At 37.6% G+C, this 13477-nt stretch overlaps 1 protein-coding gene across 2 annotated transcripts in view; it reads left to right on the top strand.

The window, feature by feature from the left end:
- The window catches only part of CDK8 (cyclin dependent kinase 8), a 129506-nt gene that overhangs the window by 56858 nt on the left and 59171 nt on the right, over positions 1-13477 (top strand). For both annotated transcript variants that reach the window (XM_032403307.1, XM_032403306.1), the window contains exon 2: positions 3543-3618. In XM_032403307.1, coding sequence (XP_032259198.1) covers positions 3543-3618 — 76 coding nt within the window. The remainder of the gene's footprint in view (positions 1-3542; positions 3619-13477) is intronic.

The following is a 13477-nucleotide window of genomic DNA, read 5'->3' as shown; positions in this document are numbered from 1 at the left end:
GGCTCGTTCTCATGACCCTGAGATCAGGACTGGAGCCGAAACCAAGAGTCGATCGCTCAGCGGACTGAGCCACCCAGGTGCCCCAGACTTCATTTTATCTTTTGTGTCACCCTCTTTAACTCCGTTTTTTTAAGTCTTTCAGAAATCATTCAGACTTAGTGAACATTAAGTATAGATACACTTAATGTATTTTTAAAATAATGAGTACCATGGTACTTTACTAGAAAATATAGTATAAAGCTGAATGTTGTAAAACAGATCTTTTTTCTGAAAAATAATATTGGAATTGGGATTTTTTCCCACAGCTAAGGATTTGGTGTAAATATGTTGTGAAACAAAGATAAAGCTATGTAAGTTTTAATAATTTAAGATAATAAAGTATTAAATGAACTGAAATGAATTGATTTTATAAGGAGTTACTCATTTATTCAACCAAACCTTCTTTCACTCTATTCAGATCTTGAATTCTACCACCTTTGCCCTTACTTTTAGTTTATGACCTAATTTCCAACATCAGGAAAATATGAAAGCCATCAAGATGAGAACTCTCGCTAAAAATATTTCTCCTTCTAACCCTATCTAATTTTTCCCCAGCATTTCAGTCTTTGCTCTCTAAATTTTTACCTCTCTCTCTCATATCAGCAACTCCTTTTCTCTGGGTTCTTCGTGTCAGTACTTAACCTATTCAAGTCTTTTCCATCTTAAAAAAAATAATAATAATTCTTTAACCTTGTGTATTACTCCAGCTACCGACGTCCTTTTCCCCTTCAAATACCTACACTCACTGTCTTAGTTTGCTTATGCCCCATTCATTCCTCAGCCTTCTGCTGTACACATTCTGCCACTATATCACTCCAACTATTTTTGCCTCCTCTACTGTCTGGTGACTTCATCATTGCTAAATGCAGTGGACACTTCTCCGTCCTCACCTTACTAGCTTTCTTTGCAGCTTGTGATACTATTTACTATTCTGCCCTTTTTCAAAATCTTTTTTTTTTTTTTTTTTGGCAGTCCTTCTCTTTGGAGTCACTTTACTCTCATGGCTTTAATTACTGTATATATGCTGATTATAGTAAATCGGTATCTTCAGCTTTCTCTTGAGCTTTAGCTGTGTTTATTCAGCTTGACATTTTTACTTAGGTGTCTCATATGTACTGCAGACTCAACCTGCACAGAATAGAACTATCATCTTTTTGTTCCCTCAGATCTTTTTCTCCTGCTGTTTTTTATTTCAGTCAGTAATATTGCCGTTAACCTATTGCCAGGGCAGAAATCATTTTCTTTGACTCCTCCTCCTTCTGCCCAGTCACCAAGTGCTACTGGTTCTGCATTACATCGCTCCACTCCAGTCTGTCTACCCCGTATGGCAACCACCATTCTGCAGCTACCACCATCATCTCTCAACTGAGTAATTTTAACACTGTTTACTTTTAACTTCTTTTAACAGGAGCTTCTCTGCCTCCTGCTCTTATTTACTCCCCCTAAGCATTCAAAAGGCAGCCAAAGATGTTTTTTTCAAATATAATATAATTGATATTTTCTTTTTTTTTTAAGATTTTATTTATTTGTTTGAGGGAGAGAGAGAGAAAGCACAAGCAGGGGGAGAAGGAGAAGCAGACTCCCTGCTGAACAGGGAGCCTGATGTGGGGCTCGATCCCAGGACCCTGGGATCATGACCTGAGCCGAAGGCAGCCGCTTAACCGACTGAGCCACCAGGCATCCCTAATTGGTATTTTCTTCTTAAAGAAATCTTAAATGGAGTGCTTCCTGTTATTCTTGGAGTAAAAAGACTTTTATGTTGTGGTTCCTAATTAATGCCATCAGCCTCATCCCCCATTGTTTACTGTGTCTGTTCACCCTCAAATGGTTTTCTCTCACTTCATTTGTCTTCACATTGTGTTTCCCCCTTAACTCATACCCCCCGCCCCATACACACACACCAGCAGTTCTTGAAGTCTGATCTGGGAACTGCTAGTTACCCCCCCACACACACACAAAATTCTTTCAGAGGGCCCATAAGGTCAACACTATTTTCATAGTAGTGCTATGATATTACAGTTGACCCTTAAATAACGTGGGGTTTTGGGGTGGGTGCCGATAGCACACCACTATCACTACAGTCTAAAATTCACATATAACTTTTACTTCCCCAAGAACTTAACTACTAATAGCCTTATAGATAAACAGTAGATTAATATATATATTTTTAAAGATTTTATTTGTTTATTTGAGAGAGAGAGAAAGCATGAGAGGGTCAGAGGGAGAAGCAGACTCCCCACTGAGCAGGGAGCCCGATGCGGCGCTTGATCCTGGGACTCCAGAATCATGACCTGAGCCAGAGGCAGTCGTTTAACCAACTGAGCCACCCAGGCGCCCAATACATATTTACATGTGTTATATACTGTGTTCTTACAATAAAGTAAGCTTGAAAAAAGAAAGTGTTAAGAAAATCATAAAATACACTTATAGTACTGTATTGTATTTATCAAAAAAAAAATCTCTGTGTAAGTGGACAATGTAGTACAAACCCATGTTGTTCAAGGGTCATCGGCATTTCCTTTTCTCACTGTCTCATGAATGTACAGTGGGTTTTTTCCAAAGGTGTCATAACCTGATGATATCATTGCTCTGGTGGCTAATAGATATATGCTTTTGCATTCCATGTTTTTAAAAGTTCCATTTAAAAAATCTAATAGGGTAAATAGTGATAGATATAACAAAAACTCTTGAGAGTCTTCAGTAATATCCAAGAGAGTAAAGGGGTCCTGAGTCAAAAATTTCGAGAATTGTTGTTTAGGCCTCATTTGAATGGTGCTTCTTTTGAGAATTTTTTGCTTAGGTCCTCTACCAGAGTAACCATTGAGTAACCTCTGTGGTTTGCACTTGCCCTGTCATAGCACTTATCATCCTGTATTGTGGTATGTTAGTTATTTATCTGCTAGGCCAGTAGACACAGAAAGCTCCATAGAAGGAACTTGCTGTATCCCCAGTACTGAGCACAGGTCTGAATACATAGTAAGTGCTCAATAAACACATGTTGAGTGACTCTCTTCGGAGGTATTGGGGGATATGAGGACTATAACTTGTTTGAAATTATCACCATTTTGTACTTTAGTGATACATTCATTTCTTAATTTTTTGACCCTAATTTTTTTGACCCATCAATATCTGAAAGGGTTTTAGAAAGCAAGTTGTGTATGTGTGCGTGCCGAGTGTACAGTACACACACACACACACAAACACACACATGCATATATAGAAAGGAAATGTATGCATATTAGAACAGGAAGAACCTATTTCTGAGTCTTTGTCTTCCCAAACCATGGAGCCTTGGACAAGTCTTTATTACTTTGAGTCTAACTTTCCTCATCAAATAATGGGATTGAACTAGATTATATAAAACCTTTTTCCTATATGATACTATGTGATTACATGTGAAAGGTGTCAAAAGATATTAAGTATGTGATTTATGTATTATATTTTATTAAAAATGCACATAAATTTAGTTTTATCCAAATATTAAAATAACTTTGTTTTTACAGGAAAGATGATAAAGACTATGCTTTAAAACAAATAGAAGGAACTGGGATCTCTATGTCGGCATGTAGAGAAATAGCAGTAAGTGAAGTTCTTTTTATAATCATTATTATCAATTGACTTATGAGTGTCAACTATGTAGGTCTCTGAATTGTATTTGCCACATATACACATTAATTGAAAGTTGGTAAATATTTTTCATATTGACGATCTATAGAAAAATATATTTGTTTCCTAAGAGAAATAAAGGTGGCATGTAGTTCTAGCAGAAATAACTATAAAATTCATTTATTTGGGAGTAAGTCAATCTTAGTTGTTTATATAAATGTATATTTTTCCAATAAATGTCACTAAATATTAAGGGTCCAGAAATTCTTGTTATTTCATTGGATACAATAAAAGTAAATTTGTATGAATCTGTATGTTCATTAAAATTAATATTTCTATTTTAATAAGATGAGATTGATGTCATTACTTATGTGAACTTAAAATGAGATTGTGTTACTGATTTTCCTTTTTATCTGTCTGTTCATTTGAATATGTAAAAATACGTGCTGTTTTCTTTTGGAAGCATAGCTTTCCATATGGTATTAGAATCTCATTTTGATTCCAAAAGAAAATATTCATGTTAATGCATTACTAAATAATTATTCACACATTTAAACTGAGTATTACTTCCATGAGATTTTACTTCAGTTTTTACTACTTTAACACTATGGATCCAAATTTATCTTTTCTGGCTATAATCAAAATATTCTAGAATATATATTATAATCTTTGCTTTTGTCATTTTTAGCCCTTGTATCTATCTACAGATAATAGGCTGTTGTTACCTGGGTATATTAATTTAAATAATTTTACCCGTTTAACAGATTCTATACCACTGGGTTTTCAGTTATCAACCATTTGTTGTGTGTCATGTTGATGGGAACTAGAGTAGGTAAAAGTAAAGAAACAGAACAAGTGAGAGTCCCTGGCCTTAAATATTTACACACTGATGAGGAAAGACACTCATAAATCTTACAATAATAGTGTACTAAGCACAATGATAGAAGTATGGAGAATGAGAAAATTATCTACATGTAACCGAGAGAATCAAGGAAGGTTGCAGGTTTTGGAAGACACGTAAGAATTATCTCCATGAGGGAAGAGTAGAGGTGAGGTGGAGGGCATTCTTTCTTAACCAAAGGTATGCCATGTTGGAAATTATATTTCGAGTAATTGATAGGTTTTTAATGTTCTTGAATCTAGAGGGAGGATATCTGTACCTTAACTATCAGTTCTTCAACATCTACAGTTCTACATATTCTAGTTAGGTTTAAAGAATTAAAATCCATTAAACTGTGGTTGGTGATGTTAGATGTCATGATGGAGATTACCTTTGGAGGGGTCAGGGAGTGACGGAAGGGGGAGACAAGGGAACTTTCAGGATTCTAGTAATGTTCTGTTTCTTGATCTTGTTCTGGGTCTGGTTATATGGGTTTACTGTGTGAGAACTCACTGAGCTGTGAACTTACGGTTTGTGTGCTTTTTCTCTGTTTATTAAACTTCAACAAAATGTTTTAAAAACAAACAACTCCATTCATTTTAGGAACAGACATTCTTCATGTATATGTTGATAACTGTAAATGCAGTTAAGCATAGAAATAAATGCAAAAACTTATTTTTAATGTATTTGATTATGATTCTTCAACCTAAAGTGAGCAGAAATTTTTATTTTTGATGAAATTTACTAATTTTTCCTTTTTATGACTATTGATTTCTGTATCTGGCAGAAGAAATCTTTACGATTGTGAAGAAATTTTCCTGTGTTTTCTTCTAGAAGCTGTATATTTTTGGTTTTATTTTTTAGTTTATGTTATACTTAATTCATTTTTGTTTGTATAGGTGTGATGTAAGCTTTGAGCTTCTTTCCCACCTCACCCCATATGAATGTACAGTTGTTTTAACACCATTTTTTTAAAAAGATTCTTCCCCATTGAATTTGTTTGGCACCTTTGTAAAAACTTAAGTGACTGTGTAAGTATGGACTATTTCTGGACTCTATTCTGTTCCATCTTTTTGTCAATACTTAATGCCAATATCAGGTCACTCTAGCTTTACAGCAAGATTTGAAGTGAGATTGTATACGGCCACCAGCCTTATTATTCTGTTTGAGGATTTTGGGCTATTTTAGGTCCTTTGCATTATCATATAAATTTTGGAATCAGCTAGTCAATTTTTATTTCTAAAATATGCCTGCTGGAATTATAGTTTGAATCAATTCAGGAAATATTGACACATCCAAACCATAAATCTAAAAAGATATACTTTCTATTTTTAAAGATTTTCTTTAATTTTCTCTACAGTGTTTTATAGTTTTTAGTTGTAGAGGTTTTGCACACCTTCCATTAGATTCATTTCTAAGGACTTCATGTTTTCTGGCTCTATTGGAAATGGGATTGTTTTTAAAATTTTAATTTAAAATTTTATTTCCCATTTGTTTGCTTCTATACTTAGAAAAAGAACTTTTAAAAGAAAAAAGAGAACTTTTAAAATATTGTACATTTTAGATATATATGTAAATTCACTGGTAATCTTTAATATATGCAAATTTTCTGCATAAATAATTATGTCATCTGCAATTTAGAATAGTTTTCCTTCTTTCCATCTTTTTATTTTTATTTCTTTTCTTATTGCACTGGCTCGGGCCTTTCATATAATGTTGAAGAGTAATGAGGATGGACATCTTTAACTTGTTCCGAATCTTGGGGAAAGTGTTTTCAGTGTTTCACCATTAGGTAAAATGATAGCTATCGGGTTTTTTTTCATAGATGCCATCGGTCAGACTAAGGAAATTCCTTCTATTTTTTCATAAGTGGTATCGAATTTTATCAGATGCTTTTTCACTACATGTACTGAAATGACCCTATAGTTCTCTTTTATTCTGTTACATTGGTAGGCTATGTTGATTTTTTTTTAAATTTTATTATGTTCTGTTAATCACCATACATTACAGCCTTAGTTTTTGATGTAGTGTTCCATGATTCATTGTTTGCGTATAACACCCAGTGCTCCATTCAATATGTGCCCTCTTTAATACCCATCACCAGGCTAACCCATCCCCCCACCCCCCTCCCTTCTAGAACCCTCAGTTTGTTTCTCAGAACCATAGTCTCTCATGGTTCCTCTCCCCCTCCGATTCTCCCACCTTCATTTTTCCCTTCCTACTATCTTCTTTTTTTTTTTTAACATATAATGTATTATTTGTTTCAGAGGTACAGGTCTGTGATTCAACAGTCTTAAACAATTCACAGCACTCACCATAGAACATACCCTCCCCAATGTCTATCACCCAGCCACCCCATCCCTCCCACACCCCACCACTCCAGCAATCCTGTTTGTTTCCTGAGATTAAGAATTCCTCATATCAGTGAGATAATATGATACATGTCTTTCTCTGATTGACTTATTTCGCTCAGCATAATACCCTCCAGTTCCATCCACGTCGTTGCAAATAGCAAGATTTCATTCCTTTTGATGGCTGCATAATATTCCATTGTGTGTGTGTGTATACACACACACACACACACACACACACACCGCATCTTCTTTATCCATTCAACTGTCGATGGACATCTTGGCTCTTTCCACAGTTTGGCTATTGTGGACTTTGCTGCTATAAACATCGGGGTGCATGTACCCCTTCGGATCCCTACATTTGTATCTTTGGGGTAAATACCCAGTAGTGCAATTGCTGCATCGTATGGTAGCTCTATTTTCAACTTTTTGAGGACCCTCCATACTGTTTTCCAGAGTGGCTGCACCAGCTTGCATTCTCACCAACAGTGTAGGAGGGTTCCCCTTTCTCCGCATCCCCACCAATATCTGTCGTTTCCTGACTTGTTAATTTTAGCCATTCTGACTGGTGTGAGGTGGTATCTCATTGAGGTTTTGATTTGGATTTCCCTGATGCCGAGTGATGTTGAGCACTTTTTCATGTGTCTGTTGGCCATTTGGATGGAGTTTTCTTTGAAAAAAGTTGATGGTATTTTGATAGGGATTGCATTAAATGTGTAGATTGCTCTAGGTAGCGTTGACATCTTCACAATATTTGTTCTTCCAATCCATGAGCATGAAACGTTTTTCCATTTCTTTGTGTCTTCTTTCGTAAGTATTTTATAGTTTTCTGAGTACAGATTCTTTGATTCTTTGGTTAGATTTATTCTTAGGTATCTTATGGTTTTGGGTGCAATTGTAAATGGGATCAACTCCTTAATTTCTCTTTCTTCTGTCTTGTTGTTGGTGTATAGGAATGCCACTGATTTCTGTGCATTGATTTTATATCCTGCCACTTTACTGAATTCCTGTATGAGTTCTAGCAGTTTTGGGGTGGAGTCTTTTGGGTTTTCCACATAAAGTATCATATCATCTGCAAACAGAGTTTGACTTCTTCTTTGCCGATTTGGATGCCTTTTCTTTCTTTTTGTTGTCTGATTGCTGTGGCTAGGACTTCTAATACTATGTTGAATAGCAGTGGTGATACTGGACATCCCTGCCATATTCCTGACCTTAGGGGGAAGCTCTCAGTTTTTCCCCATTGAGAATGATACTTGCTGTGGGTTTTTCGTAGATGGCTTTTATGATTTTGAGGTATGTACCCTCTATCCCTATACTCTGAAGAGTTTTTTTTTTTTTTTTTTTTAAGATTTTATTTATTTGTGAGAGAGAGAATGAGAGACAGAGAGCATGAGATGGAGGAGGGTCAGAGGGAGAAGCAGACTCCCTGCTGAGCAGGGAGCCCGATGTGGGACTCGATCCCGGGACTCCAGGATCATGACCTGAGCCGAAGGCAGTCGCTTAACCAACTGAGCCACCCAGGCGCCCCTCTGAAGAGTTTTGATCAAGAAAGGATGCAGTACTTTGTCAAGTGCCTTTTCTGCATCTGTTGAGAGAATCATATGGTTCTTGTTCTTTCTTTTATTAATGGATTGTATCACATTGATTGATTTGCAGATGTTGAACCAACCTTGCAGCCCAGGAATAAATCCCACCTGGTCCTGGGGAATAATCCTTTGAATGTACTGTTGGATCCTATTGGCTAGTATTTTTGATGAGAATTTTTGCATCCATATTCATCAAGGATATTGGTCTGTAATTCTCCTTTTTGATGGGTTCTTTGATTGTGGGATCAAGGTAATGGTGGCCTCATAAAACGAGTTTGGAAGTTTTCTTTCCATTTCTATTTTTTGGAACAGTTTCAGAAGAATAGGTATTAATTCTTCTTTAAATGTTTGGTAGAATTCCCCTGGGAAGCCATCTGGCCCTGGGCTTTTGTTTGTTGGGAGATTTTTGATGACTGCTTCAATTTCCTTAGTGGTTATAGGTCTATTCAGGTTTTCTATTTCTTCCTGGTTCAGTTTTGGTAGTTGATACATCTCTAGGGATGCATCCATTTCTTCCAGATTATCTAATTTGCTGGCATATAGTTGCTCATATGTTCTTATAATTGTTTGTATTTCTTTGGTGTTGGTTGTGATCTCTCCTCTTTCATTCATGATTTTGTTGATTTGGGTCATTTCTCTTTTCTTTTTGATAAGTCTGGCCAGGGGTTTATCAATCTTATTAATTCCTTCAAAGAACCAGCTCCTAGTTTTGTTGATCTGTTCTACTGTTCTTTTGGTTTCTATTTCACTGATTTCTGCTTTGATCTTTATTATTTCTCTTCTCCTGCTGGATTTAGGCTTTATTTGCTGTTCTTTCTCCAGCTCCTTTAGGTGTAGGGTTAGGTTGTGTATTTGAGACCTTTCTTGTTTCTTGAGAAAGGCTTGTATGGCTATATACTTTCCTCTTAGGACTGCCTTTGCTGCATGCCAAAGATTTTGAACAGTTGTGGTTTCATTTTCATTGGTTTCCATGAATTTTTTTAATTCTTCTTTAATTTCCTGGTTGACCCATTCATTCTTTAGTAGGATGCTCTTTAGCCTCTATGTATTTGAGTTCTTTCCAACTTTCCTCTTGTGATTGAATTCTAGTTTCAAAGCACTGTGGTCTGAAAATATGCAGGGAATGATCCCAATCTTTTGGTACCAGTTGAGACCTGATTTGTGACCTAGGATGTGATCTATTCTGGAGAATGTTCCATGGGCACTAGAGAAGAATGTGTATTCTGTTGCTTTGGGATGGAATGTTCTGAATATATCTGTGAAGTCCATTTGGTCCAGTGTGTCATTTAAAGTCTTTATTTCCTTTTTGATCTTTTGCTTAGATGATCTATCCATTTCAGTGAGGGTGGTGTTAAAGTCCCCCACTATTACTGTATTGTTGTCGATGTGTTTCTTTGCTTTTGTTATTAATTGGCTTATATAATTGGCTGCTCCCATGTTAGGGGCATAGATATTTACAATTGTTAGATCTTCTTGTTGGATAGACCCTTTAAGTATGATATAGTGTCCTTCCTCATCTCTTATTATAGTTTTTGGTTTAAAATCTAATTTGTCTGATATAAGGATTGCCACCCCAGCTTTCTTTTGGTGTCCATTAGCATGGTAAATGGTTTTCCACCCCCTCACTTTCAATCTGGGGTTGTCTTTGGGTCTAAAATGAGTCTCTTGCAGACAGCATATCGATGGGTCTTGTTTTTTTATCCAATCTGATAGCCTGTGTCTTTGATTGGGGCATTTAGCCCATTTACATTCAGGGTAACTATTGAAAGATAGGAATTTAGTGCCATTGTATTGCCTGTAAGGTGACTGTTACTGTATATTGTCTGTGTTCCTTTCTGGTCTATGTTACTTTTGGGCTCTCTCTTTGGTTAGAGGACCCCTTTCAAGATTTCTTGTAGGACTGGTTTCGTGTTTGCAAATTCCTTTAGTTTTTGTTTGTCCTGGAAGCTTTTTATCTCTCCTTCTATTTTCAATGACAGCCTAGCTGGATATAGTATTCTTGGCTGCATATTTTTCTTGTTTAGTGCTTTGAATATATCATGCCAGTCCTTTCTGGCCTGCCAGGTCTCTGTGGATGGGTTTGTTGCCAATCTAATGTTTGTACCATTGTAGGTTACAGATCTCTTGTCCTGAGCTGCTTTCAGGATTTTCTCTTTGTCTCTGAAACTTGTAAGTTTTACTATTAGATGTTGGCGTGTTGACCTATTTTTACTGATTTTGAAGGGGGTTCTTTGTGCCTCCTGGATTTTGATGCCTGTTTCCTTCCCCAAATTAGGGAAGTTCTCTGCTATTATTTGCTGCAATATACCTTCTGCCCCTCTCTCTCTTTCTTCTTCTTCTTCTGGGATCCCAATTATTCTAATATTGTTTTGTCTTATGGTTTCACTTAGCTCTCAAATTCTGCCCTCGTGATCCAGTAGTTGTTTATCTCTCTTTTTCTCAGCTTCTTTATTTGCCATCATTTGGTCTTCTATCTCACTGATTCTTTCTTCTGCCTCATTTATCCTAGCGGTTAGAGCCTCCATTTTTTATTGCACCTCATTAATAGCCTTTTTGATTTCAGCTTGGTTAGATTTTAGTTCATTGATTTCTCCAAAAAGGGTTTCTCTAATATCTTCCATGCTTATTTCAACCCCAGCTAGTATCTTTATAATCGTCATTCTGAACTCTAGTTCCTACATCTTACTAATGTCCGTATTGATTAGGTCCCTGGCAGTCAGTACTGCCTCTTGTTCTTTTTGTTGAGGTGATTTTTTCCGTCTTGTCCTTTTGTCCAGAGGACAATAGATAAATGACAGAATAAAATGATAACGGGGTAACAACAACCCCAGAAAAATATACACTAAACAAATCAGAAGAGACCTAAAACAGGGAGAAAAGAAAGGGGAAAAAAAAAGAATATGATCAGGCTGGTGAGTAGAACAGAGCCACACACTAGATTTTGGTCATATTTTGGTCTTTTAGAAGAAAGTGACTCCCAAAATCTTAAAGAAAGAAAAACTTTTGTATGTACATAAATAAGGGTAAATACAATGAAGGGATGGAATATGACTGTAAAGATGAAAATTATAAAAGATTTTATAAAAGGAATTGATAAGAAGTTGGTTGAAAAAAGGAAAGAAGAGGAATTAAAAAAAAAAAGGGGGAGAGAATGTGATCAGGCAGGAGACTAGAACAAAGCCATACACTAGAGATTTAGCATATATTTTGGTCTGTTAGAAGAAACTGTATCCCAAAATTTTAAAGAGAGAACAACATATATATATACCAAAAATAAGGTTAGCTACTATGAAGGGCTAGAATATGACTCTAAAAATGAAAAATAAAAAAGATTTTCAAGAAAGGGATTGATAAGATGTTGGTCGAAAAAGGGAAAAAGAAAAATTCAAAAAAAGAAAAAGAAAATTAAAAAAATTAACTTTGAAAGACTAAAGAATCATGGGGAAAAAAGCCATGAATTCTATGTGCTGTATTCCCCTACTGCTGAAGTTCTGCCGTTCTCATTGATGGGTAAACTTGGTCTTGGCTGGCTGTTCTTGCTGATCTTCTAGGGGAGGGGCCTGTTGCAGTCGTTCTCAGGTGTCTTTGCCGGAGGCGGAATTGCCCTGCCCTTGCAGGGGGCCGGGCTAAGTAATCTGCTGGGGTTTGCTCTTGGGAGCTTTTGTTCCCTGCAAGCTTTCTGTACAGCTTTGGAGGACAAGAGTGAAAATGGTGGCCTCCCAGTCTCCGCCCCAGAGGACCCGAGAACTTGGGGCCCCACTCCTCAGTGAGCCCGCAGAGAAAAGCAGTCAATCACTCCCGTCTCCCCGGTCTCCGGCCGCACTCCTTGCTCACCGGGCCTGTGACTGAGCGTTACTATCTCTGGCACCCGACCCCGTGTGGAGTCTCCAAACCCAGCAGATCCCTGGGATGTGCTCCTGTGCCGCTCCTCCCCAGGGAGGAAGGAAGGGGAGTCTCCCCGGATCTGCCGCTTGTTGGGTCCCTGATGGAAGAGCTGTGGCCCAGCTGTGCCGCAGATCACGGGTTATGGCAACCCCGAGCTGAGAGCCCACTGCTCGTCTCCGTCTCTGCAGCTGGCTTCCCTGCTCTGATACTTGGGAGCTCTACCACTCAGGCACCACCACCCGCCCGGTCTTTCTGTGACCCTGAGGGTCCTGAGACCACACTGTCCCAGCGAGGGTTCCACCCCCCACTTAGCCACTGGAGTGACGTCCCTCAGCAGAGCCGACTTCTAAAAGTTCCGATCTTGTGCTCTGCTGCTCTATCACTTGCTGGTAGCGGCCGACGGAGGCCCCTCCTCCGCCCTCTATCCTCCTGAATATCGCCTTGTATTCATTTCTCCGCAGGTCCTACCTTCCAGAAAGTGGTCGCTTTTCTGTTCAGAGAGTTGTTGCTTTTCTTCAATTTGCTTTTGAGTTCGTAGGTGTTCAGAATGGTTTGATCCCTATCTAGCTGAATTCCTGGGACCAGACGAAATTTAGGTCTCCTACTCCCCTGCCATCTTGCTCCTCCGACCGGCTACATTGATTTTTAATGTTTATCCAGTTTTGCATTCTTGAAATAATGCCTGCTTGGTTATATATTGCTAGATTTGATTTACTAATGTGTTGTAAAGGAGTTTGCAGTGAATGAGTTTGAACGATATTGGTCTGTATCTGTCCTGTAATGTCTTTGTCTTTGGTATCAAGATTGTGCTGCCCTCATGAAATACATTAGGCAGCCTTTTTTTATCCCCCATATTCTTATAGTCTTTGTAAGATTTATAGTTTTTCTTTCTTAAATGTTTATAGAATTCACCAACCAGTATTATTTACTTAGTTGATAAAGAGCTCTCAGATTTTATTTTTCATCTTGTGTTTGATATATTGTATTTTTTATGTAATTTGTCTATTTCTTTTTTTTAAAGATTTTATTTATTTATTTGACTTGGGGGTTGCGCACAAACACAAGCAGGGGGAGTGGCAGGCAGAAGGAGAGGGAGAAGCAGACTTCCCGCTGAGCAGAGACCCCAATGC

This window comes from Phoca vitulina, unplaced genomic scaffold (genome assembly GCF_004348235.1).
Source record: "Phoca vitulina isolate PV1807 unplaced genomic scaffold, GSC_HSeal_1.0 scaffold5, whole genome shotgun sequence".
Taxonomy (NCBI): Eukaryota; Metazoa; Chordata; class Mammalia; order Carnivora; family Phocidae; genus Phoca; species Phoca vitulina.
Note: the sequence above shows the minus strand (reverse complement) of the source record. Positions and strands in the feature narration are given on the sequence as shown.